Genomic DNA, 25,494 nt, shown 5'->3' with positions numbered 1-25,494 from the left:
TTAGTCTTTAAAATGCTGCATAGTCCTGTCTTTTGTTTCAGCAAATCGTTTGTGTTTGACATTTTACTTTATTTAAAATGAAGTTTGGCCAACAAGGCCCCAACTTGAGCCCAGCCCCCATCTAGCCACAGTGTTCTGTCTCCGTCTGGCCACAGGAAGGGCTAGTGACAGCCCCCTTCTGCTGCAGTGTGGGTAGGAGATGAGGCCACAATCTGGCTAGTGATCCTGGCCTGGCCCTTCGTCCAGTCACTGCTGGGTGCAGCAACCCAGTCCCAGCAGGTAAGATAATCCTGCCCCAGAATGCCCCCTATACATTTCCCACCATCTACAGCTTGTCTCCTGCATCTCTCACACCATCCCCTGCCCATAGCCCCTCATCCACCCCAACCCTGATTTCTGCATCCCCACATCCACAAACTGCACCCGCAGCAGCAGCAGAAGTCCCATTAAATAAAGTCTGTGAGAACAATGTTTCATTTATGCTTAGGGCTCGACAAACCATGGCGAGATCATCTCACCAACCCCACACAGCACAGCACCGGTGAACGGGGCGACCAGCTGAAATCTTCTTGCCACGGGCGAGTAGATATAGCGATTTGTCGAGCCCTGTTTATGCTATTAATCATCAAGCCAATAATATTAAGTTGGATATTTTCAGTCATGCAAATGGTCATTTTTATACTGGTTCATTGTTGACCACTTAGTCTGAATTTTGATGTAGTTTGGCTCTTTGGTTTGAAAAGGTTGACAGGCCCTCTTAGAGGTTGCATTATATCCACTTTGAACTATTAAACTTCTTGGCATCAAGAAATAGCCTCTGTAATGAAATTCTGAAGTTAAGTTATTACTTTTTCTAAGCATGGGGCAGCAGTATATTACCCTATCACCTGTACAAAATAAAGGTTAAGCGTTCTCTGGTAGAGAATTCTGCTCTTTAGCATTTTTTGCTGAAAACCAAAGATGAACAGTATGGGTGCATCTAGACTGGCAAGATTTTACGCAAAAGCGCAAAAACGTGCCAGCTGTCTACAATGACCGCTTGAATTTGCACAAGAACGCTGACTTTGTAATGTATAAAATCAGTGTTTCTTGTGCAAATACTTTCACGCTCCTACTCTGATAAGCCCTCTTGCACAAGTATTCTTGCGCAAGAGGGCCAGTGTAGACAGGCACCTTAATTTTTTGCACAAGAAAGTTTGATGGCTAAAATGGCCATCGGAGCTTTCTTGAACAAAAGCGTGTCTAGATTGGCATGGATACTTTTGCGCAAAAGCATCCTTGCCAATCTAGACGCTCTTTTGCAGAAATACTTTTAACGGAAAAACTTTTCAGTTAAAGTATTTCCGCAAAATCATGCCAGTCTAGACGAAGCCTATAGGTATTGGACTGAGTTTTCTCGGAGTTTAATGTTAAACCAGGACACTCAGCTTTGTTTTCCATGGACTTACTCAATCTGTGATACTAAATTCAATACTATTTTCAAGGATTATGCCTTGTGTATCTGAACATTAAGTTCTCCATGTATTTTAATTTGGGTTAGCAGTTTTAAAATATAATCACCCATAGACTAAACCAAAATGTAAGCTTAATTTTACTGTAGTCTGACAGGTTATGCACTAGTATGTTTATTAGGAAAAGGTACATAGTACAAGAAATTTCACAGAACTCTGTAAGACGACACATTTAGACTTAATTTGAATTACTGTAGATAATCAAAAAGTCATACATTCAGAGTAACAATGGTTTAGGAAGGTACAGTGTTACACAATGTCTGTTGCTAGGTTAAAGGGCCAAATTCTGCTCATGCATGCCAGTGATAACACTCTCAAGTCAGGGAAATAGATTTATTCCAAAAAAATATTCCATAAAGCAGTTATAAACAATTGGCAATCTATAGTAATGGTATTTTCATAAAACACTCAAATGACTTCCAAAAAAAGTACATTGGTTTCTTCAGATAAATGCAAATGAGGTTACCCAGAGAATTACATTTGGTATAAAAAAAATTAAAGCTAAGTGAAATTTCAGACAAGCAGAGAACAAGAAATTGCCACAGGCACTTTCTAAAGAATTTTTGTTTAACATTAAAAAAAAGTTATATGTGCTTTGCACATATGGACTTCAGGTTTGCTTGCTCTCGGAAGAGTTTTCCCAACTCACTCTGTTAAACTTCAACTGCATAGAAGGTTTCAGATGCATGGAGCAATTAGTGTGTCCCTTAAGAGTTCTTCTGTGGAACTTTGATTGTTACCTAGAAAGAATGTTGATTGTTAGTAAGAATCACTTTGTTCCTTTCCCATTACTCCTAAATGTCATACTATTGTTGAAGTATAAATACCACACAAAACAGAACTGGAAGAGATATTAAGTTGTCTTTGATTACTGATTATTCCTTATGTCTCACTCATCTACACTAGTTTATGTCTGTTGTGGGCCCTCCTCCCAATGAGCCTCACATACTGGGCATTGTAGCCTCAAATTCCACCTCCCTCCCAGCACTTTCAGAGTGCCATGAATCTGCTGATTCATGCTATATTCCCACTCCTCCCCCTCCCTTTCACAGCATGAATGTGGTGAATCAGCTATTCAAACTCTGGGAGGCAGACATAGCAGCTGGGGACAGAGTCTAAATCAGCAGATTCATGGAAGGAGCGAGAGGGAGGAGTGGGAAGTGTGGGGCTCCAGTGCCAGTCACTGTTTTAATTAGTCATGTGGTAGGGTTTTACCATGATTTTACATTGTAGTGGAGCTCACTTTTGGTACGTTTCTGGACTTTCAGATTTCCTTGCTTTCAGTATCACATTGATTCAATCTTGATTTGGATGGAAGAGGGCATTTAAATAGTCAGCACTACTTGGAGGTCTCCAATTCCAATAATAAACTACACTCCAGCTATTCAGTGGCTGGTTTATAAATGGACTACTGACATTCAAGCTTCCAAAAATGCACATGTTCTTCAGAAATGCAGGTTTAAATTCCTTCCCTAAAAGAGGTCAGAACTAGTCCACTCATTCTTTACAATCACAAGGCAAATAAACAGATCCTAAGAGGTTTCTTGAAGATAGTGTTAATTAAGGCAATAAACTACTAGTTAGGCATTCTAGATCCTAAGTGCTACCCTTGCCTCACTATGAGACTTTGGGTAGGTCACTTTTCCTCACCTCTAAAATTATCTCAGAGGCAAAGGTTAGCTGTCCCACCTCACAGAAGTATGTGAAGTTTATTTACTGTTTGTGAAATACTCTGGCGTTTTTTAATGAAACATGCTAACAAAGTGCCACAAGGCTTGTTATTTTAGAAGCATAACATTCAGAGCTACTACAATTATAATTAAATATTCAAAGAGAAAGGTTTGTGATACTGAAAACTGAGGGCCAACTGCCTTTTTCTGGCAGTCTAGTGTCAAAAGATACAAAACCCATACCTCTGTCCCATATCCTGGGACAAACTCATTGATACTCACCGTTTTCACTTCTGTATATGCCTCCAAGCCATATTCCCCCAATTCTCGCCCATTCCCAGATGCTTTGTACCCACCAAATGGGGCCTGAGCACCAAACACATCGTAACAGTTTACCCTGTAATGGAAACCAAACCTTAGAAACAGTTTGTTGCTCCAAAGTATCTACAATAGCAAGGATTTTCTTGAAAGTCTCCATAATTAAGGGATGAACATTTCCTCAAACTTAGTTACAACAAGTAGTCTACATCTACCAGGATTCTCTCCCACATACCACTCTTTTGGCCAAGCAGGTTCAGGGGAGACAAAACTTAGTATCCATCAGAGTCAGAGAGGGAGAATGGGAGGTGAGGGAATGTAAGGTACAACAATTATTCCTTTGCTGGTTGTGTACTAACCTCATTCTCTGCTGACCCAGAGAACAAGACAGGGTCAGGAATCCAATTCAGGTATCCTACCTGTGAGCACACCAAGCAACAATTCTCCCTACCTGAAACTTTAAGTACTGACTACCTGCTTCCTCCAGGCCATTTCTGGAAGGGAACACGAGATGCTGGTGTTCCAGAGTTTTCACTAAATTCAGTTTCTGTCTACAGTACAATTCAAGATGTTTATTTAAACCTATATACTAAAAGCCCTGACAACCTTAGACATACCTCTCTTTTTTGTTTTTGTTAGAGAAGAAACAGGCGACTCAGGAGAGGATGGAGTAAACGGGAACCGCTTTATTGCTCACACGTTTACCTCGGATGTTCGACACAATGTCCGAGTGGCAACAAATTGGCATTAATCAGACCCTTTTATCTACTTTAGTATGTTAATTTACACACCTATCACTATTTTTCCTAAAACCTTATTTAGTAATGTTAACTCCCATAAAGTGAATATTAATAAGCAAATAATGAATACAATTATACCCATCCTAATTTCTATTTATATAATTTCCAATTGAATCAACATTGTCCTATGCTACAAACTCACAGGTTACAGAGATACAAGGAATTTAACCCTGAAGATGTGTTATGCAGAGCCAATGCGGATAAGCAAGAGACATAACAAAACAGAGCAACTCCATTGGCTCAAGAATAAAGGCTACAGGAACAAAGAAAGAGCACATTTATACAGCAGAAAGGATAATACTGGGTTTTGACCAGACTCTTAATCTATCTTCCCAAACTACAAAACAAAGAGAAAAAGCTTGTTTAAAGGGTAATGCTATGGCTGACTCCTGAACCACTAATGCAGAGCCATTTCAGACCCTACTGATTTTTATATACCCCAAAAGTATTCTGCTGCAGGAGTCAAGACAGCACAAAGCTCTCTGTTGAACTAAGAGCTTCTAAATTCCAGTGGTTGAGTCTGGTAGCCAGGAGTTGGCAAGGTTCCCCCACTGCATCTAAGGAACTAATGCTGGAGCCTGTTTATTAGTTCCAAGGCCACCAAGCCTTTTGTCTGTGCCTCAAGGCTCACACATCAGTCTGTACACATTTTGCCAGAGGTAGGCTGGGAACTTTATGAGAGGGTTTGATATTTTTGATATTTTATGTTTTTACTTTTTTACCTACAGTGAGGTGTACAATAATACACAGTTTATACATTTAATGAAGGAAGCAGCTGGAATGCGAAAGCCATAGATTTTAAAATCTCCATGAAGGATTTAACAACAGAGATCCTGTGTGTAGACTTACCAGACAGTTCCAGCCCGCAATGCCTGGGACACGTAGTTTGCTTTGTCAAGATCTTTTGTGAAAACTGCTGCCGCCAGACCATACTTCGAGTTATTTGCTCTCTCAATGACTTCCTCAATGGTTTTGAACTTCAAGAGCTGCATGACTGGCCCAAATATCTGTGAAATCAAAACAGAGCAGATTAAAAACCATGGTCTAACTTATAGCTCCAACAGAAGTTACTGGCTTGATGCAGAAACTACTAGGTGATGATCACTAGCCTGTATTATGCTGGAAACCAGACTAAATGATCAAATTGGTCCCTTCTAGCCATAAAAAGCTAAATGAAAAACATGTCTGAATGATGGCTTGTCCATTTTTCCTCTGATTCTTGTAAGAGTTAAGAGTTCAGATAACAATCTATGGAATTTTGATACTTGTAGTCCCTAGCAAGGAGGAGGAGGAGGAAGGTAAACCACCACCACCACCACCTGGCAGAAAATTAGAATTACAAAGCAATCATTCTGACCTCCTCTGTAGCAATGGTCATGTTGTCCTGCACATCCCCAAAGATAGTCGGCTGGATGAAATAGCCCCTGTCTGCAGCAGGATTGCCACCACAGAGTAGCTTGGCTCCTTCCTGCTTCCCAGTGCTAATGTAACCAAGGATTTTCTTAAACTGCTCTTCATCTACCTAAAATAAAAAAGAATAGCAATACAGTAATTCCTCATTTAACACTACAGATGCATTTCTGAAAATGTTCGTGCTAAGCGAAAACGTGCTATGCGGGGTCAATTTTCCCGTTAAAAATAATGGAAAAGGAGAAGGTTGCATTTCAGGTGCTGATGGCAAAGTCAATTTTTTGTTGGTGCTGGGTCATCAATGTCAACATTAGATATCTAGCAACACAAGTTGCCGCGGTTTGTTAAAACACAAAGATAAACTTGAGTGAGCGGAGGAGCGCTGTGACCATGTGATTTCATCCGCTTATGCATATTACCACTGTTTTCGCCAACTTATACTGCCGCTCGAAGTAGTCTGCTACTTGATTATTTTCGTGTTATTTTGGGGACGGTCGTGTTATTTGAAAAATCCTCCCCCACCCCCAAAAAAATGGTGCTATTGCAAAAACATGTTAAGTGGGCACGTGTTAAACGAGTAATTACTGTACGTCAGTTTGATACTCATGGAGGAAGAAAAGGACTCTGCCTATCTTGGTCTACATACACCAGATCTTTACATGGAGTTAGGAAGCAGTTAAGGGAATAACAATGCTGTGTTTAGACAGATTCCTAAACCAAATTGCTGTATCTAATAATTTCAGAGGGAATATTCTGAGGTCAAAGTGATGATCTAAAGCAGTTTATTCATCCCTATTTCATTTAGATAATGGGCAACATTTAGCACAATTTAGGCATGTGACTGCCAATTACCTTCAATTCTAGCCTACTGGTTCATGGATACAGTTCCATGTTTTAAAGCATAATCAAGTAGCATCTTAACAGAAGTAAAACTGAAGCATCATGCTCTCACCTGTGGTCCCTGTTCAGTTTGAAAATCAAATGGGTTTCCAACCACCCTGGACTTGGCTCTCTCAACGCTTCTCTCTATGAATTCATGATATATATCTTCTTGGACGTATGTCCGGGATCCAGCACAACAGCATTGGCCTTGGTTGAAGAACAGGGCAAAGTGGGCTTGCTCAACAGCCCAGTCCACTAGAAAAGAGATGGCAAAAAACTCAACTGATGACTAAGAGGAGAATCTTCCCCATGCCAACAACAAGATCATCAGGACTTAAAAGTTCCTTACATGCAGTCACTTCAATGGAAGGGTATGATGCTCTAGCAAGGTTGTGAATGTGGGTATACATGCTGACAAATTAATTTAAATCAGATTCTACCCAAACTGAAATTAACCAAATTGGAAAAGTTGTTTTGGATCCAGTGAAATTTCCTTCCCCCCTACCATTTGCAGAGTGCTCCAGTTTCTTCCTCCAGTAAGAGGTGCATACAGATACATATACCAATCCACATGGAAGAGGAAATAGGAGAGAGAATTAAGAAAAAAATGCAAGAGACTAAAAAGAGGCAAGCACAGAAGTGAAGCAAAACGTAGTAGAGGAAAGAACGGGAGGAAACACTACTAAATACAGATGATAATGAAACAGAGCCCAGAAGAATCAATGAAGGATGTGAGAGGTCTACAGGAAAACAACTAACAAGTATAATTTGTAGATAAATTAGTTCCCTCCTTGATGTGTATTGTTTTGTGAGGAAATGGTGATACACATAATCAGGGCTCGCCGAACCATGGTGAGCCCTGCTCACCAGCCACGCTGTCCGGCAATCTGTGCATGCACAGATCACCCGAACCCGGCTCTTCCAGGTTTCAATTTACTCGCCACGGGTGAGTAGATTGTATTATTTGTCGAGCCTTGCACATAATGAAGTAACCAAATTGGTGTAAGATACTCCTCCCAAGATGCACTGTGTATGACATTAGCTTGGAGGCATCAACAGTAATCCAGAGAATCCCTTGGTATAAGAGCTTATGAGGGAATAACTCTTAGAAACTTCCAGTCAGTCAAGATTCCCTCTAAGCTGCAAGGTAAAATGCCCCCACTGCTGTATAATGAGCCCTGCCCAGGGAGCTGCCTGGCTGGGGGAGGGGCACTTCTCTCTTAGCTACAGCAGCAGCTCCCTGCTGAGGGCAGAGCAATGAGTTTCTCTCAACCAGTAGGGAGGGGATGTGTCCCAAGTGCTTCTCCCCCAGCCAGGGAGCTCTAAGTGCAGAGCCCGGAGTCCCTGGCTAGGCAGGGTTCATTAAACAGCTGCATGGCCAAGCCTACCGCACAGCTTTGAGGGAAACTTGCCGCTCCTACCAAATCCTGGCTGCAAAGTGTCATTTTAAGAGCTACAAATTGTAATATAACACTGAATTGGTTCTTACTATCAGCATCAGACATGATGATATTTGGGCTCTTCCCTCCTAGCTCCAGCGTCACTCTCTTCAGGTTACTCTCTGCTGCAGCCTTCTGGATCCGATGTCCAACCTGTATTGGCAACAGAAGAATCAATAGTAGGAAATAACCACCTCTCAGCCTATTAAACGAAGCCTATTTCCAAAGGTTAACTGATGGAAGTTTCCTGCTGGTTGTGGAAGCCCTAGAAGGTGTGGATAGAGGAATGGAACAAGCCTGCTCTCCATTCAGCCCACGACAGCTGTTCCTGTCACAATGGAGGCAGTGACCTGGCCAAATTTGAGTGCATGGCACTTCAACTCCATTCACTGAAACACCCAGAGTGAGGAACTGTGCCCAGTCCTGTGGGACAGGAGCTATCACTGCAGGGTTGGGTCATTCCAAACCAAACACCGGCCACTCCCTTTCCCCACCACAGGGTCTTCCTGCCAATCTGGGATTAGCATTGTGGTGCCAGCACATAAGCTGCTGCTATAGGAGATCAGAGCATCCTTAGTGATGCAATAAGGTGATGGCAGTGGAGGATATCACTGGCCTATGATTTGCCCCCAAAATTTGGACCTTTGGTGGGTCACCTTATAAAAAAGTTTATGAACCACTATACGGAGCAACTTTTGTAGCCACTTTGTGTTGCTCTGATGCCCTAGAGCATTATAGAGAAGGGCCTTATTTTATCCTAATGCTTTTCAATTAGCTTGTGTGGGGATATACAATATAAATAGAAAAAGAAATCCTGTTACTGTACTCCATTCCGATTTCATTAAGGAACTCCTCGTGGTAACAAAAATCAACAGTAATGACAGGCATCAGAACCTCTGACCAAGTACAGCTGGACACAGATGAATAGCATGAATACATTCATGGGGGACAGGTTCATCAATGGCTATTAGCCAGGATGGGCAGGGGATGATGTCCTTAGCCTCTGTTCATCAGAAGCTATGAATGAGAATGGATCACCTGATTACCAGGGCTATCAGAGTGCAGCTGTTTACAAGAGTAACCGATAAGCATGAGCTTATTGGTTACCTGAACAGTTACACTTGGCTCCAAGGGAGCTGACCACTATCCTGCACAGCTGCCTCTGATATAGTGCAGAGCAGCAGCTGGCTCCCTGGGAGTGGTATGGCAGGTGACAGGCAGTGCACACTGGGAACCGACTTAAAAGCTGGCTCCCAAGGAGCTGGCTGCTGCCCCACATGTACCCGCTGACATTTTATGCAATTACACTCATTTTAACATCCCATTCTGTTCATTACCTCTGGGACATCTGGCATTGGCTACTATCACCAAACAGTCTGACCCAGTGTGTCCTTTCTGCTTGTATTGATTTAATTTTACAGAGATATACAGAAATTAAAAACTGTGTGCATCTCCCAGCACTCTATATATTTTGGCACCCATTAGACCTTATTTTGGCACCCATTAGACCTTATTTTGGCACCCATTAGACCTTATTTTGGCACCCATTAGACCTTATTTCATCACCTGGCTGAATTACTAGTGTTAGGTGTCTGACAGCGGTTTCCTTATAATCCGCTCACTATGGAGTTTTAGCTGAGTCATAGAAGCCTGCCTGAGATTAGACTGTATCTTCAAAGGTGCAGCCCAAAGGGAATCTTCTGTAAGAACCATTCCAAGACGGCCATCTGAACAGAGTAAGGCTTAATTTGTTACAAATCAGTCCTGGTGCTTAAAGACAGCTGCATTGTTAAAATGAAGGCAAACCGGTTTTTAGTACTTGGTACAGAAAGTACATTTTACACAGACACATGGTCACTCCCATGAGATTGCTGACAAGGATACAGTCATGCCGTGTCTTACCTCAGTGGAGCCAGTGAAGGCCACTTTATCTACTTCCATGTGGGATGCAATGGCAGCCCCTGCAGTGGGCCCGTAGCCAGGAATGATATTAACCACCCCTGGCGGGAATCCAGCCTGCAAGTTCACCAGCCAAAGAAAACTCAGGTTACTTTATTATTCCCTTTACAAATCAAGAGGCTCCGTAACCATGTCAGTAACACCAATCTCCAAAGCTCTGCCCCCAGAAAATAGGGCAGTGTTGGGATATGTAAAAATTAATAGGGGTCTGAAATGGCTCCACATTAGTGGTTCAGGGGTCAGCCACAATATTACACTTTAAACATTCTTTTTCCTTTTTTTTTTTTGGTGTCATTTAGGAAGATAGATTAAAAGTCCAGTCAAAACCGGTATTATCCTTTCTGCTGTATAAACATGTTTTTTCTCTTCATTCTTGTAGCCTAAGAAACCAGGTAAGTATGGAGTTGCTTTATTTTGTTAAGTCTCTTGCTTATCCTTATTGGCGCTGTATAACATATCTTCAGGGTCAAATTCCTTGTAATCTCTCTAATCTGTTGATTTAGAAAGTTTGTAGTACAGAAAAGTTTTGATTTAATTAGAAATGATGTAAATAGTAATTAGAGGTGAGTATAACTGTATTCATTATTCGCTTATTAATATTCATTTTATGGGAATTAACATTACTAAATAAGGTTTTAGGAAAAGTAGTGATAGACTTGTGAATTAACATACTAAAATAGATAAAAGGGTCTGATTAATGCCAATTTGTTGCCACTCAGACATTGTGTTGGACATCCAAGGTAAACATGCGTGAGCAATAAAGCGGTTCTGTTTACTCCATCCACTCCTGGGTCACCAGTTTCTTCTCTAACATGCTTCTCCATCTCACATACATCTTCCATGCTGCAGCCTTCTTAAGCCTTTGCTATAGCACACACTAAGTTAACTGAAGCAAGTCACTCAACTCAGTTTTGATTAGTTAGCCCACTGAAGTCAACTGCAATCGCCCATCCCATACAAAAGCAGCATCTCTCTATTGGGCAGGGACTGGAATGGCATCTAGTTAGGCTACAGACTGGAATTTCTTTAAAAACAACAAAAAACTCCACATCTTTCCTCTCTGGCTCTAGCAACTTTTTGCTCTAGCTGTTCCTCCACTACCATATTCTATAGATTTCTCCAACTTACTCAGGTATGTTACATAGTCATAGCACATTGTACAACCCCTGACTGATGTGCAAGTAGGAGGCTGGGCTAGAACCAGCTTTTTTGCTCACCTCTTTGATCAGATTGGACACATAAAGAGCCGTCAGGGGTGTTTGCTCAGCCACTTTCATCACAACCACATTCCCCGTGGCCAAGGCAGGCCCGATTTTCCACGCCAGCATCAGGAGTGGGAAATTCCACTGTAAGGCACAAGGAAACCTTGTAAGCTAAATTTGAAAACAATGACCCTCCCTTTGAATTCTTTGGACATAAATAAAAGTCTGACAGATCCCCCATTTCTGTAGTTGGCTCATCTCCATTGAAGTCACTTTCCCCAGTTGTGGATCCTGCCCCATGTTTATTTCCCTTCCCATCTGTGTCTTACAAAATCCTGGATTATAAATCTGTGGTTCCTTTCACTATTTCTACCCTTGATTTGTGCACTTGTAAGGGGGAACTGCAGAAGCTTACATTTTTATACAAAAAAGGTGTAAAGCCTTTTTATTGACACTTAAAACAACTTCCTGAAATCTTACCTATATTATTCTGCATTATAGGCCTGATTTCTGGCCTGGTCTCTTCGGCTACATCTATACTGCATTGCTTTTTTGGGATACCGCAACTCATCCAAGGAACGCATCTGCTTTTTCAAAAAATAATTTTGAAAAAGTGGACATGCTTTTTGGCCATCCCTGTAATTTTGAAAAAGTGGACATGCTTTTTGGCCATCCCTGTAAACCTTGTTCTATGAGGAATAAGGGATGCGTTGAAAGAGCACTTTCTTTTGAAATTTGGCGCCATGTAGACACGTCAGATTTTGAAAGTGCCTCTTTCGAAAGTAAATTGGAAAAAGATATGCAATTTGCATGCTGCAAATTGCATATCTTTTTCTAATTTAACATTGCAATGTAGACCTAGCCTTAGAAGTTTTTATTCATTTAATTACTGAATATGTAATCACACACCCCACCACAGGATCCCAGCACTTTACAAAAAGATTAGTTTAGTCTCAACACCCCTAAGGAGCAAAGAGTGTTATTCCCATGTCACAGATGTGGAATGGAGCCACAGAGATTTGGTGGGCCATCTATTTACAAAGCTTAAGTCTAATTTTTGAAAGCTTTAATCTTGACTGCCGGAAACCAGGCCTAGTTCAAATTCGGCACAAGTTAGTTTGAGGTGCATCTGCAAGAGTTTGCCATGAAAAGGCTTGTACTTAATTCATGAACAGATAAGATTCCAGAATTAAAAGTTTATACCCAATTCCTCCTCATTAGTGGGCACACAAAGCATAGTGCCTCACAGCCAGGCTTCTAACATCCGTGTTATGCTATCCATGGAGAAATGTCTTCGCTCCAACAACCTAATATTTATGCCCTATTTTATGTCCACCAGCAATTCATGGAAATAAGACTAGATACAAATGGAAATGAGACTTGAATGAGCTGGGCTCCATTTCCCTATCAGACACAGGCTATTTACTGTTCTAATATTTTGCCTAAACTGGCTTCTATTAACAAGACTAGTAGAGAAAGGGTTTGATAACAGTTTCTGTTCTCCAAACTGTTAGATCTGAGCTGTAAGTGTAAACGAGAGTTAAAATGTTATAATTCACAGCTGAATACACAGAGACTGACTGATAATTACACCAAGTCTGTGTCACTTCTGCCAGAGCAACAGAAAGAGCCCACTTAGCATAATTCCTCTCAGCATTAAAGGGAAATTCTGCCTAGCAGAGGCCAGAAACTTGCATTTTAAGGTCAGCTTCTATGCCAAAGTGCATTTCTGCAGCACTAGGATACATTTTACTTACCGGGATGATCTGTCCACAGATCCCTACTGGCTCATGTCTTGTGTAAGTGAAGAAGTCTCCATCAAGAGGAATGGTTTTCCCATGATATTTGTCAGCCCAGCCAGCGTAGTACCTGACAATCACATTGTTTTAGCCATTGGCTTTGGACAACGTATCTCCTTGTCTAAATGGCACATTAAGTCACCCAAAAATGCCTCTTGGTGACCAAAGAGTAAGAATGTTTACAGTGCAAAGCAACTTTTGTAAAGAAAACCCCCTCCAAGAGCCAGTGTGGACGCTGATGTTTATTTTATCAAGGAAACTGGCTTCTACCTGTATCCCACAATGCCTGTCTTGATGGTTTTGCTCAGTTGTTTTGTGATCTTTGTTGCCCAGCAGGCATGTGCCCCTTCACTTTCAAAGCTCTGGGAAGTATCTAACAGCTGAGAGAGCTGCTCCATTTTGGAGAACAAACTAAAACAGAAAAACCAATGAAATACTGCCATTCTGCCCTGCTAGAAACACAGCAGCAGGCAGACAGCTGCTGCAGGGGGAAGGCTGGAAGGACGGCTGTACTGCTTTGACATTCCTCAGCACAGAGAGCTCACAGAGCTATTCATGATGCTGCTCCCAGCAGCTGGGAATGCGGTGGGAGAAGTCAGAGGGAATCCGAAGTAGCACAGGGATCAGCTCTGCCTGCCCACAACACTGTGCTGTGGGATGCTTACCTACAATGCTTTGCTCTAGCTGTGGACAGGGGAACTAGCAATATGGCCGTGAAACGTCAACAATGGGAGGCAGAAAACCTGTTTTGACCAATTTTCACTTTTGCATGTCGACAGTACTTTTGTCTCCAAACCTTCCCAGTGCAGACATAGTCTAAGAGCAAACCTTTCCTGACATCTCACACAGGGACTCACACTCCGCCAGGCAGCGGTAAGAGGAACTGCAGAGGCATTGTCCCCCATGGGCCAATATGATCTTGTCTGATACACAAAACAACGCACAATGAAGATGTGGGTCAACGGACACTGCTATAAAAAAAATCTGGCTCTAGATCATGATGCACCATATGCAGCTATATTTGGAATCCAGATAGGGACCACGGCTAAGAACATTTCTTCTCAAACACTGATTTTTAAAGAGACCTGAATGGAAAGCAACAGCACTGGTTACCTGAAACCTTGTAACTATTCAGTGTGTTAGGTGTGAGGAGAGCCCCTTCAAAGGCACCTAGGCCCAGTAATTACTGTAAGCTCCATGGAACGTGAGCCTTTTTTAGCTCCCAGCATGGCACGCCCACTTCTAACTATGGAAACCCACTAGTCTGGCAAGATTGTTTTTTAACAGCCAAAAAAATATCCCTGGCATGCACCTTATCACAGTGAGGGCTGGAAGAGCAGGTTTCATGTTCCTCGATTAAGGACTCCTTGAGCATTCGACAAGGCCACTTTTAGCAACATGCATTCCGCTGAGCTATGCTGCTGAGCTCACTTCAGCTCAAACACTGGACCAGCCCCCAGGACCAGATTCTGCCACTGTAAAACACTCCTCATAGGAAGCCTCCCTCTAGCCAGCACCTTAACACAGACAGGTCTTTAGATACCAGACTCACCTTGCTGTGCATAAAAACAACAGAAACAGACTGTTAAGATCCAGCCAGGCTCACAGTGGCCTATTACACTGAGTTTAACAAGTCTAGAAGTGTCAGATTCGCCAGGGGCATAGAGAGGAGGCAGTGGGGGAGGAGGAGGGGCAGTTGTCCCCGGGTGCCATGCTAGGAGAGCACCAATTTATTCTCCCCTTTCTTCCCATCATCCCTCAGCTCGCCTGCTCCTCCTCCACCCACTGCCACTGGCTGGAGCCTCCTCTCCACCCTCAGCCCTACTCCATCTCAGCCAGAGGCTTAGTGCATGCAGGATCCAGCCCCAAACTATAAGGAGTGGGGGAAGATGTGATACAAGTTTCCCCCCCATTCCTCACGGACTCGGGCTCAGCCGTGCTCCAGGTTCAGGGCCCTGGTAGCAGCAGGGGCACAAATTTTGCTTTTGCCTCCGGACACAAAACACCCTCGCTACATCTTTGAGATTCATCAATAGGCTCTTTCAGGGCTAGTATGTGGCTAAAGGAAAGCCAGATCTAGAGATGTACATTCCAGGGCCATGCTAAGGAAGCAACTGACAGCACTAACTTGTCTGAATTGATTAAAAGCGAGAGACACTGGCTTGGGATGCATTTCACCCTTCCACAGAACAGCAGCACAGGACACCCAGTGCCACAGGTCAGACCAAATCTAACCAGCTTGCCCCGTCCTATTACAGCAGCACCCAGACAATTATGCCCACCCCAGGGCAGAATTTGCAGATCTCTAGCTCCCACAGATCAATCAAATGCCAGACTTCATCGCCCTTCCTGCTGTGCCTTCCTCTCATTCTTGTGTGAAGAAAACAAACTCCTACCTGATGCATTTTGTTACCATGTCCAGGTCCACTAAGTAGGAGATGGAGTACGGTTTGCCATTATCCAGAGTTTCCAGCTCCTACAAACAGAGATACAAACTTGTATTTGTAGAGTCCCAGCTCTCACTCCCAGCCACAGCCAAAGATGAGCCAGACTCTGGGTTTGCTCTTTGCGCAGGTTCTGCATTTAGCTCGTCCTAGCACTAGACACCCCCAGGAGCAGCTGAAGGTAGAGTTGGACAGTCATTTCTTTCTCTCCTCACTGATATGTAAATCACAGTGGCGAGGGAGGGGGCAGAATGAGACAGAGTTATGTAGCTATGATCAATATCCTCACGCCTGCAAGCAAGAGGGGAAGCAATGGGGCTACAGGCCAGGCCCATAGCTGGGCTAGAGGGTTTGTTTCAGCATGTACTGCACTAGTAGCAGCATGAGGTGAGACTCTAGTCAGTGAGACTGAAAGTCTGCTCCCAGGGAAAACAGCTTAGCTCCCTTGTCTTTGTCCGGGCAGAAGCAGGGCAGCCCTTTAGGCTGCAAGGCCCTTCTAGCTGAGGTCACTCCTGCTCCATGCACTGAGCACTCAGTCGAGGCGGAGAAAGGCCCCGTGGGATCTGCAGGATGAGAGGGCTCCAAGCCTGGGCCATTGCCATGACAAAAGGAACAAGCCGTCAGGCCTGATGGCAGGAACGGATCACCAAACAAGAAGAGCGGCTTGCCTGTTTACCCTGCGTGCCCCTCAGTGCATAAGGTGGCAACAACCAGCTCCTCCCACCCTAAGTGGCAGCTCCTTTTCACATACACAGCCAAGAGCACAGGTGAGCCTCACTCCCTGCCATCACCTCCTTCTGGACACGGGCTCTAGAACAGCTATTACAGTGGGGTTGGTGAGAGCCATTGCCCTGCACTGTAATCCCTGTGTCTAACGGTAGCCACTTCAAGTCAACAGCAGCACCCAAAAAGGCCTCGGAGACAGCTGAACTACCTCTGGTGCCATTGCCAGAATCCCTCCTGTTTCCAGCAGAACCAGACCAGCCGTGTCCCCCACAGCACTCTTGTCAGACAACAGCCCCCCAGGGAGGAGAAACAGCACACCCAGGGAGCACGATACGCACAGCCAGGTACGCCCGATCTCTCTCAATCAGGTCGGCAAGGCGGTTCAGCAGCTTCCCCCGGTGAGAGGCGTCCATCCGTCTCCAAGGCGAGCCCAGCTGGAAGGCTGTCTTGGCCGCCTGCACAGCCTTGTCCACATCCGCCTGAGGAGGAAGGCAGACAGAGAGGCTGAATGGATGGTGCTCCCCTCCGCCACCAGCTATCTGAGGCTGGACGGAGGAGACTGTGCTCAGAGGGAACCAGCTTTCCAGACCAGAGGCTACAAGAAATCAGAGAGGTGACTGGGTACTGATCCAGGGGAAAGAAAGAGGAAGCTGAAATGCAGCCTGCATTTGGAGTCAGGGCTTTCTGGGTCCCTGGTGCATGGTATAAGCTGTACGCTTGGTTTCTGCATTAGGTCCCTCGGCCTGATGTTCATCTTGGGGTTCAAACAGACCCATCTCCCAGGGCGATGGGAGGCTGAATTCTGTATGTAGCACAGCCCTGGTCAGATTATCCCTCTTTTGGCTCATCTGAAGGGAGCTGTAGAAGGGGGGGAAGCTGCAAAAGTCCCATACCAGGAATTGAATAATCCCTCATCAGCACTGCCAAACACTGGCATTACAGTAGAGAATTCACAACCAGACACATATTCATGAACTTCATGCAATTAAAAAAAAAAAAACTCCCCTGTCAACATACAGCTGCCAGGCACTGGCTGAGAAGGTCCCTAGATTGGGAGGGAACAGAACATCCATCCAAGGGACACCAGAGAGCTCCCATTATCTCCTTCATAAGCACAGGAGGCGTCATTCATACATGAAAACCCAGCCCTGATGTCAGTTGACCTTTGGCCAACTGCAGATGGATTCCAGCCTGCGGAGGTTTTGCAGACTCATTATTTACCCACCCAGCTCTAGCCTTCCCAGGGCTGCATGCTATTCAGAGATAACATTATGAAATTATGTTTGAGAAGAATGGCTGTAGCAGGCGAGCGACCATTACTACATAAAGGCTGCTGTCCTGGGAAACATCAAGTATGTTTACATGAGCCATATTTCAGTGACAGTCTCTGCTATGTTCATATTTACTTTAGATCCTCTGGAGAGAACAAGGGGGCTGACTTCTGACACCTTAGTGGAGTTTGTTTAGGGTTAACATAGCTGATTCAATTTAAAATCCAGGATCTCTCTGTTTTTTCATGCTATTTATTGTTTCGAGTCAGCTCTCATTTTTGGCACACACGCTGACCTAACAAAGCAACCAACTTGCAGGCCATGCAGAAATCCAAGTGATTTCTTCTCCTTCCTCCAACAGGACCAGCTTAGACAGGAAGGCTGGGCCTGTGTTTAAGGCACTGAATAGGAAGTCAGGAGGTCTGAGTTCAGTCCTCGGCCCTGCCTAAACTCCAAGTGATCTTGGGTGAGTCACTTTGTCTTGCCCACTTGTAAAAGTGAAGAGAAATCTTCTCCCATCTTTCTGGGCTAGCAGCTCTTTGGAAGAGTCTCTGGTTTAGTCTGTGTCTCTACAGCACGTACTGCATCAGGCTCCTTACTAGGGATGTTAAATTTAGAGTAATTAACTAATTGAATAGTCTATGGGATTTCCATCGACTATTCGATTAGTCCACTGGTTCTCAAGCTTTTTGGGCTCCGGAGCCCTTTACATGCGTAAAAATTTATGCAGAGCCCCAGCAGTCCTCTGATTGTATGTGTTGTACCTATCGATGTTTCCAGTTTGTCAACCTCACGGAGCCCCTGGAGATGTCTCGCGTAGCCCTGGGGCTCTGAGGAGCACACTTTGAGAAACACTGCATTAGTCTATAAGGGTGCCTCCGCCTGCTGGGCTCTTGCTACAGTTCAAAAGCCGAAGCCCCACAGAGAGCGCCTGGCTTCCTTTTGAAATGTACAGGAGCCCCATTAGGGCTCCTGTACATTTCAAAGGCTGAGGTGCTGCAAGGACCGCGGGGCCAGCAGGGGATCAAAAGCAGAATCACAGCAGACGCTGCCCAAGCGGAGACTACTTCAGTCCCCACTCACGCCATTTCCCGCTGTGCCTCTTCCTCCCCTGCCCCTGCGGAGACATTGCGTGGAGAGAGGGGGGAGAGGGAACCGGCTTTTAAGCTGGCTCCCTCCAGCACCAGCTCCTGCTCTCCTCCCACTTGTTGCCTCTCTCAGATAGAAGCGGCAAGGGGGAGGGAAGCGACTAGTCGCATCAATAGTCGACTGTCCGGTAAGCTTATGCTTATCGGATGGTCAACTAGTCGACTAGCCTCTTACAGCCCTACTCCTTAGGCACCACTGAAATACGAAAGCTGGAAGTGATCAGGTCCCTTTTGTTCTGCTGAGAAAATGTCCAGCCCTTCCAGTTCGTTGGAACCACTCCAAACCTCCAGGCCTGCTTTACAGCACCTACGTCAGACAGACAATCCCCTAGCATAAGGCAGTGCTGGCTTCTGTCCTTTCCTAGCCTAAGAACTTTCTGTAAAGCCTGACTGCAACATTGGGAGCAGAGCTCGTTTTTCCCTACCTCTCCGCAGTTCCAACCCAGGCTCCGATGCTTACTCATTGGTGGCCTCACATTACTTCACCTTTCTGCTTCAGTCTTCTAAGGTTTAAAACAACCCCCTTTCGGGAGTGGGGCAGAGAACAGTAAAGCATCATATGACAGACGACTACGCTCCCCATTTGTTTGGCTTCCTACCTTTGATTAAGAGCAAGACTAGAGAGTTTCATTGAGGTTTGGGGTGGGGAGAAACCAATTTAACAGGAAAACAATGCTGACCCTGCTTTATATACAATACAGGGATGTTAAAAAGTATTCATTCAAGTAAATGTGTAATTGCTGAAAAAATTCAGCAGTTGCAAGTTTACATGTGGAGGGGAGGCAGAAACGTACTGGGGGGACAGAATGGAGCTGGTAGTCGTAGGGAGCTGAGTTTTCAATTGGCTCTCCGCGGACCACTGGCTCCCATGGAGAGGCGGGCTGAGTGTAACCATGAAGATTAAATAATGAGCACCAGCATCCCGTGTACACTAGTGCATCCCTAATACAGTAAATGTAGTAGTTTTCCATATAACAGAGTTCAGGCACTTGCAGGATACAGGGTGGAAAGCAAACATGTTTCTGGAGTGGGTTATAAAGAGTATATCTTATCAATACCTATCAATACCTGTCCTTATAAACAATCTTATAAGGACAGTGTTTACCTTGTCTCCTTCAGCAACCTGGCAGATAACTTCCCCTGTTGCTGGGTTGACAGAAGGGAAGGTTTTCTTGCTGACTGCATCATGCCATTCATTGTTTATGAAAATCTGTGATTAAAAAAAAAAAAAAAGAGAGAGAGAGAGATATTCAGGCCCCAGAGCCATATAATCTGGACGTTCTATTGTTTGGTGCCAGGCTTAGCAGGAAGTTGGAAGCACAGCTCCATGCATTAAGCAGTTCAGATTAAAGTTTTGTGGCTCAGCACACACTTTTTAACATGCAAATAACTAGACAGTCATAGAAGAGCTACTGTTAAAAAGAAAAGCCCGCAGAGATGTGCCATGTGCAAAGGGTTTCTGAGAAGCAGTCATTCAGCCTTATAATCTCATGGCATTTTGGATCAAGCAATACGGGGCGAGAGAGGTGTTCTTTGCCAATCCTTGAGTGAGGACAGCATCAAATCCCTCATTCTAGGGAAAGAGAGCCTGACTGGTTCACAAGACTGAGACAGGCCCTGGAACCGGATAACAATTGACTCCCCTGTGCTAGACTCTGCCATGGTAATGTAGCCATTTGTTTAACTACCATTTTCCAGGCATCCCAGCCCACGCATATACCCTTGGGAGTGAGCTGGAAAACTCCTCCAGACCCCTAGATACTAGAACAAGGACTGTGGACAGATCTCACCCAGCCATCTCTGCTGGAGAGCCATGGGCATGCGCCTAGCATACCTCCTGCCTGAGACAAGCTAGGGAGCAGCACCCACCAGAAAGATCTTCTGCATATTGGGGGGGAGAACACATTTTCCTTCCCTCAGTCCTACATATTTTGTGCAAGTAGCATGAACAGGAGCAGAGTGAGGCAGGGAAGAGGGCAGGTGACAAACAGAACACACAAAAGCCACCAGAAAAGACAACAAAACACACCCTTATTAACCTTAATTGCATTCCTTCCAGTCCTACAATTCTATGCCCAGATTAGGACTCCCAAGATACACACAAGGTTACGTAGTTCCTTCTCCATCCTGACTGCTGTGATATGTTGATCAACCTCTCCAGTCCAAAACACAGCTACCAAGTTTTGCAACCTCTACCTATTCAGCTGCATGAACGCCATAGTGTGTTGGCCCATGTAGACTGTAGGAATAGGGTCACACCTCTTTCAATAGGGACCATGCTCTCAGTTTAGTTCATGCTTTCCTCAGTGTTTCAGAAGCCTCCAGCCCCTGCATACTGTGAATAGACAGGGGTATTTGGATCTTACATGCCATGTGGGTTCTTCCTATTATGACTGTTGTGTAACAAACACGAGACAGCTCTTTTCATCCTCTCTGCCCCTTTCTCTTTGCCACATTCACTTGTTCCATCTTGCCTCAAATTAGACTAAGTTTCAAAGGGTAAGAACTGTGACTACTCTGCTCTTGCAGCAGGTGTCATACAGGTAACACTATGAAATCCCACTCCTGATCAGGGCTTTTTACACGCCACTGCCATACATACTTTAACGCAGCTGCTTTGTTTGTTAGCGGCTTAGAACAGCCTATAGCTGTCAACCCCAGATGTTTAGGAAGGCCAAACCATTTCTCCACTGCATTTCCCATACTGGCCACTTTGCAATGCCCTTCAGAGTGGGATTCCTTGGATCTTGGTCTACTGATTTACTGTCCATTTAAGACAGTTTATAAACAAATTTTCCATACAAAAATCCCCGTGGCCCCCAAAATAATTCCCATTAGAACTAGAGAAGCAGCAGTCAAACAGACTCATTTTGCATTTAGTCAGCGAGGACGAACACGTGCAACTCCTAGTGGCACTATAAAGCAAGTTGGCACCTGTACACTTCAGTAGGTTGCCAGACACAGAATTACAAACTTCATTTAGGAAGATTTCAGGACATATTTTACTAGGGTACATCACTTAAGTCTCTCAATTCCCCCACGTTCCTGATGTCCCTTCACACCACCTCCCCACAAACAGGGCCACATTTTTCTTGGCAGCTCCTGCCAACCAAGGACCTATTGGGTCAGTTTCTTCCTCATCCACTCTATCTTCATAGACATCAGTTTGCAAGGCTGATTGGCACATTATACAGAAGCCCCACTCAGGAGCCTGCCTGCACTATACTAGGGCCACTATTTCTTCCAGGCAGTCCCTGATCAGAGGAACTGTGACCATTTTTTTTAAAAAGGACAAAAATAATTCTGGTTTCCCTCTGCTGTTACTTTAGCTTTATCAGCGCAACGTGGGATGTAGTTTGCACAGGAAACTCAATGCTAGCGTGTCACGTTAACTGACATGAGAGAAGCCAAAGCAAAGTCTCAGTGCAAAGACCACAGCATTTTTAATCAAACCAAGATTGCATAATAAGAGAAAGCAAACCCAATTCCCTTACAGAAGTAACTCATTATCTACAGCTGTTACTCAAGAACAGTGACACAGCAGTTACAAGTTTATACTTTTCTGGGCCTGGTCATTTTTCATATTTCATCATTAAAGCTAACCAAACAGCATTCCCTGAGGTACTAATGAAGGAAGAGGAGAAGATAAGTCTATACAAAACACCACAAACCACATACCCAGGGAACATGCTAAATCCTAGCCAATGGATTAGCTTGTTTTCTCTTTATTCATTTGCACTGGTAACAGCAATTGACATAATGAAGTTTAGAAGACTAGAATTTACACACAAACAGTGGATAACAACCTGGGATAGAGGAAGGCTGTTTTTTTTTTTTTTTTTTTTTTTTTTTTTTAAAAAAGAAGGCTTCCCAGCAAAAGACAGAACATTTAAATTCCCTGAAGGCTTTGTTCAGTTTCCTGCTCATCACCAATAAAGAAAACGGTATTATTCTGACTTTATTATCTCTCCCTTGTAGCATTTGCAACCCAGCCAAGGCAGCTTCGGGCTCAGACCTGAGGCCCACCAAGAGTGACTTGACTTTCATTATGAAAGATGAGAAAAAGGGGGAAGGGGGAAAATATCAAGGTTCAGCATTAATGTGGTTCAACCTAATCTCAGGTATCAAGAAAGCATGTAAGGCAGCTTCTAAAATGAGGTTTGGCAGTGCCCATGGGTGTATCCGTGGTGACTAAATACAGGAATACAAAGGTTAGCACCTTGGTAAATAACATTAATCCACAAAGACTAAGCAGTTCCAGAAGACAGTCAGTTCACAGTGCTGTGTGCTGTCCCCCTAGCTTTATGAGGCACAGTGTTTCCAGCACCATGCAAAGAGATAATTTTGGAGTTTGTCTCTGCTATAGGAGGCAGGTTTCAGTTTGCTTTGCACTTGGCATTTACCCAACCCTATCTAAAGGACAAATTACAAAAAAAGTGAAGTATTATGTAATCCTCCACTTCTGGCACTCTGGGAACTGACAATACTTCAGGACCTGCGAACTCATTCCATCCCACAGTGCAAGTTGCAATGCCAGGCTGGTCCCAGGGCATTGTTATTGCTTTAAAAACAACCAGAACAATAAAGCAACAGTAGGCTTGTGGCTGCACAGGGAAAAAACGCAGTGACTCCCTTGCAAGGGGAGCGCCCAGGCTGACTGCGAAGGAAAAAACATTTCTAAGGATTGTTTTTAGTAGAGGCAGGCAGGCAAGACTAGCATGTAAATCAGTACAGGCTCTTCCCACCAAGCCCACCTCAGGGGGGAGGGCAAACACGTTTTAAAGGCACTCTGATGTTCTTTTAAGGGCTACACTTTAAGCACACAACCAGAACTGTGGCACCAGGCTCTGGGGATCATAGCAGACTTGTAAGAAAAGAAAGGCCTCCAGGGACAGCTGGGGCAGTGGTTGCAGGTGCCAAATTTCCCCGAGATGGGGACTGTCCAGGGGAGCAGAAAGACCACTGCACCCACTCAGGCTGGGAATCCCAGTGGGGCCCAGCCAATGTTCCCTTTTTCCCCCCATCCGGGTGCAGAACAAAATTTGCTTGCACCGACACATGCGGGGGTGTGCACCACCAGTAGACACACAGGCTGCCCGCGGTGGGCGCTGGGCTAATCAGCTGGGTGCATCTGAACCTCTCCTGGGTGTCCGCCCAAGCGCTCAGCTCACAGGAAAGTCCGGGCCCAGCTGCTAGGCCAGCCCCAAATGTGACCTGCAGTAAAACCTAGGTCCGGGCATTACCCAGCTGCGGCAGCGGGCGCCCATCCCCGCGAGTCGCTGCAGCCCCGCTCCAGCCCGCCACTGCGGAGCGGGCCTGGCCGGGGGATTCTCCTGCGCGAAGGGGATGGAGGAGGCGGATCAGCCCGGACCCCGCCCGCCCCGCTCCCTACCTTGGTGTAGGCGACCTCCGGGCGGGGGTTGGGGGTGGGGATGGCGGAGGCAGCGGCCGAGAAGCGGCAGCCGAGCCGGCCCGGAGCCGCCCGGCCCCACAGCCTGGAGCCCAGCGCAGCCGCTCGCAGCATCCTGGCGCTGGGGAGTCGCAGAGCGGCGCCAACGCAGCCTGGAGCTGGGGCGCGGCGGAGCAGCCGGAGCCCCACCCAGCGGCCGGGGGAGGGTCCGGGCTCGGGAGCACGTGTGCGCGGGGCAGGGGCTGGCTCCGGCCAGTGGCCCCGCTCCAGCTGCCGCCGCTCGCCTGGCTCCGCCCCCGGCCGGGCTGGCTACGAGCTGGCGACTCTTCATGCCTGGGTCGCCTGGCACTGCCGCCGGCAAGCAGAGAGCAAGCGCCACGAATGTGGAGGGGAAGAGCTAGGTGCCCCGGTTATAGGAAACCAACCCTGAATCCCGGGACGGCCCCTATCAGATCGGGACCTCTGGTCTGTCCCCCAAGTCTAGAGGCCGCTGGCCTGAACAAGCTTCATCCCATGCGTCCAGTTATGGTCTCTCTTGATACACTGGCTCCACCGTGCAGGCCACCTGCAAGGCTGGGGCACAAAAAATCTACTAGGCTGGGGCCCCAGGCGCTGGTGTGTGAGGGGAGAGTCTTTCTCAGGAGCCATGTCAGTGAGGGTTGTTTTGTTTTCTTTCTTTAGGGTTTTTTTTAGCTTTTCTTTTGGGTGTGGCCCTGACCCAAAAAAGGTTCCCCAGCCCTGGCACTCAACAGGCTATAAGGGGCACCACATTAGAAAGAAGTGATTTTTTTTTCTATTTAAAAATGTTCATATCAATATTTTCTACACAGGAAAGTATCAAATATTGTATTGGTAAAACAGTGCATCATTGCCATGTCAGAAGATGTGATATTTATTTCACATTATGTATGTGAAATGCAGTTAAAATGTGTCATGGCATAGCTTCAAAAGAGTGGCACCTGCATTTGCTGCCTAGGGGTGCAGTTCAGGCATTCTCAGTAGCTCAGCTAGGCCAGTGATGCAGCTGAGTCAGTATTTGTTCACTTAGTGAAGGCCAGTCAGCAACCAGGCTGTTCTGCCATGTTACGAGTCATGATCCTGAAGACCCTGTACCCACAAAGAATACATCTACATTGGCATGATCTTGTGCAAATACTCTTTAACGCAAGAGAGCATCTACACTGGCATGTGCCTTTGCGCAAGAGCATCCGTGCCAGTGTAGATGCACTCTTGCGCAAGAAAGATCCAAGGGCCAATTTAGCCATCGGGCTTTCTTGCACAAGAAATTCATGTTGCCTGTCTATGCTGGCCTCTTGCGCAAGAACGGTTGCACAAGAGGGCTTATTCCTGAGTGGGAGCGTCATAATTCTTGCGCAAGAAGCACTGATTTCACACATTAGAACACAAGTGTAGACAGGCAGCATGTTTTTGTGCAAAAGCGGCCACTTTGGCACAAGATTATGTCTACATTGGCACAGCCAAAGAGTATGTATTGTGTGGGACTA

General features: G+C 45.3%; 1 protein-coding gene across 1 annotated transcript; it reads right to left on the bottom strand.

Annotated features, from left to right (window-relative positions):
* Nucleotides 1-1,607: 1,607 nt before the first annotated feature.
* Nucleotides 1,608-24,197, bottom strand: ALDH2 (aldehyde dehydrogenase 2 family member). Its single transcript, XM_075898738.2, has 13 exons — nucleotides 23,972-24,197; nucleotides 19,685-19,789; nucleotides 16,499-16,639; nucleotides 15,387-15,466; nucleotides 12,949-13,060; nucleotides 11,207-11,335; nucleotides 9,933-10,046; nucleotides 8,081-8,183; nucleotides 6,662-6,846; nucleotides 5,657-5,821; nucleotides 5,149-5,306; nucleotides 3,464-3,578; nucleotides 1,608-2,251 (listed from the first exon to the last, which is right to left on the bottom strand). Exons 1-13 carry the CDS (start codon nucleotides 24,101-24,103, stop codon nucleotides 2,219-2,221), a joined length of 1,572 nt encoding a protein of 523 aa, XP_075754853.2. The 5' UTR covers nucleotides 24,104-24,197; the 3' UTR covers nucleotides 1,608-2,218.
* Between the last annotated feature and the right edge of the window lie 1,297 nt (nucleotides 24,198-25,494).

Source organism: Pelodiscus sinensis, chromosome Z (assembly GCF_052426305.1).
Source record: "Pelodiscus sinensis isolate ZL-2025 chromosome Z, ASM5242630v1, whole genome shotgun sequence".
Taxonomy (NCBI): Eukaryota; Metazoa; Chordata; order Testudines; family Trionychidae; genus Pelodiscus; species Pelodiscus sinensis.
The sequence above is the reverse complement of the archived record's forward strand: the minus strand, read 5'-3'. Positions and strand labels throughout refer to the sequence as shown.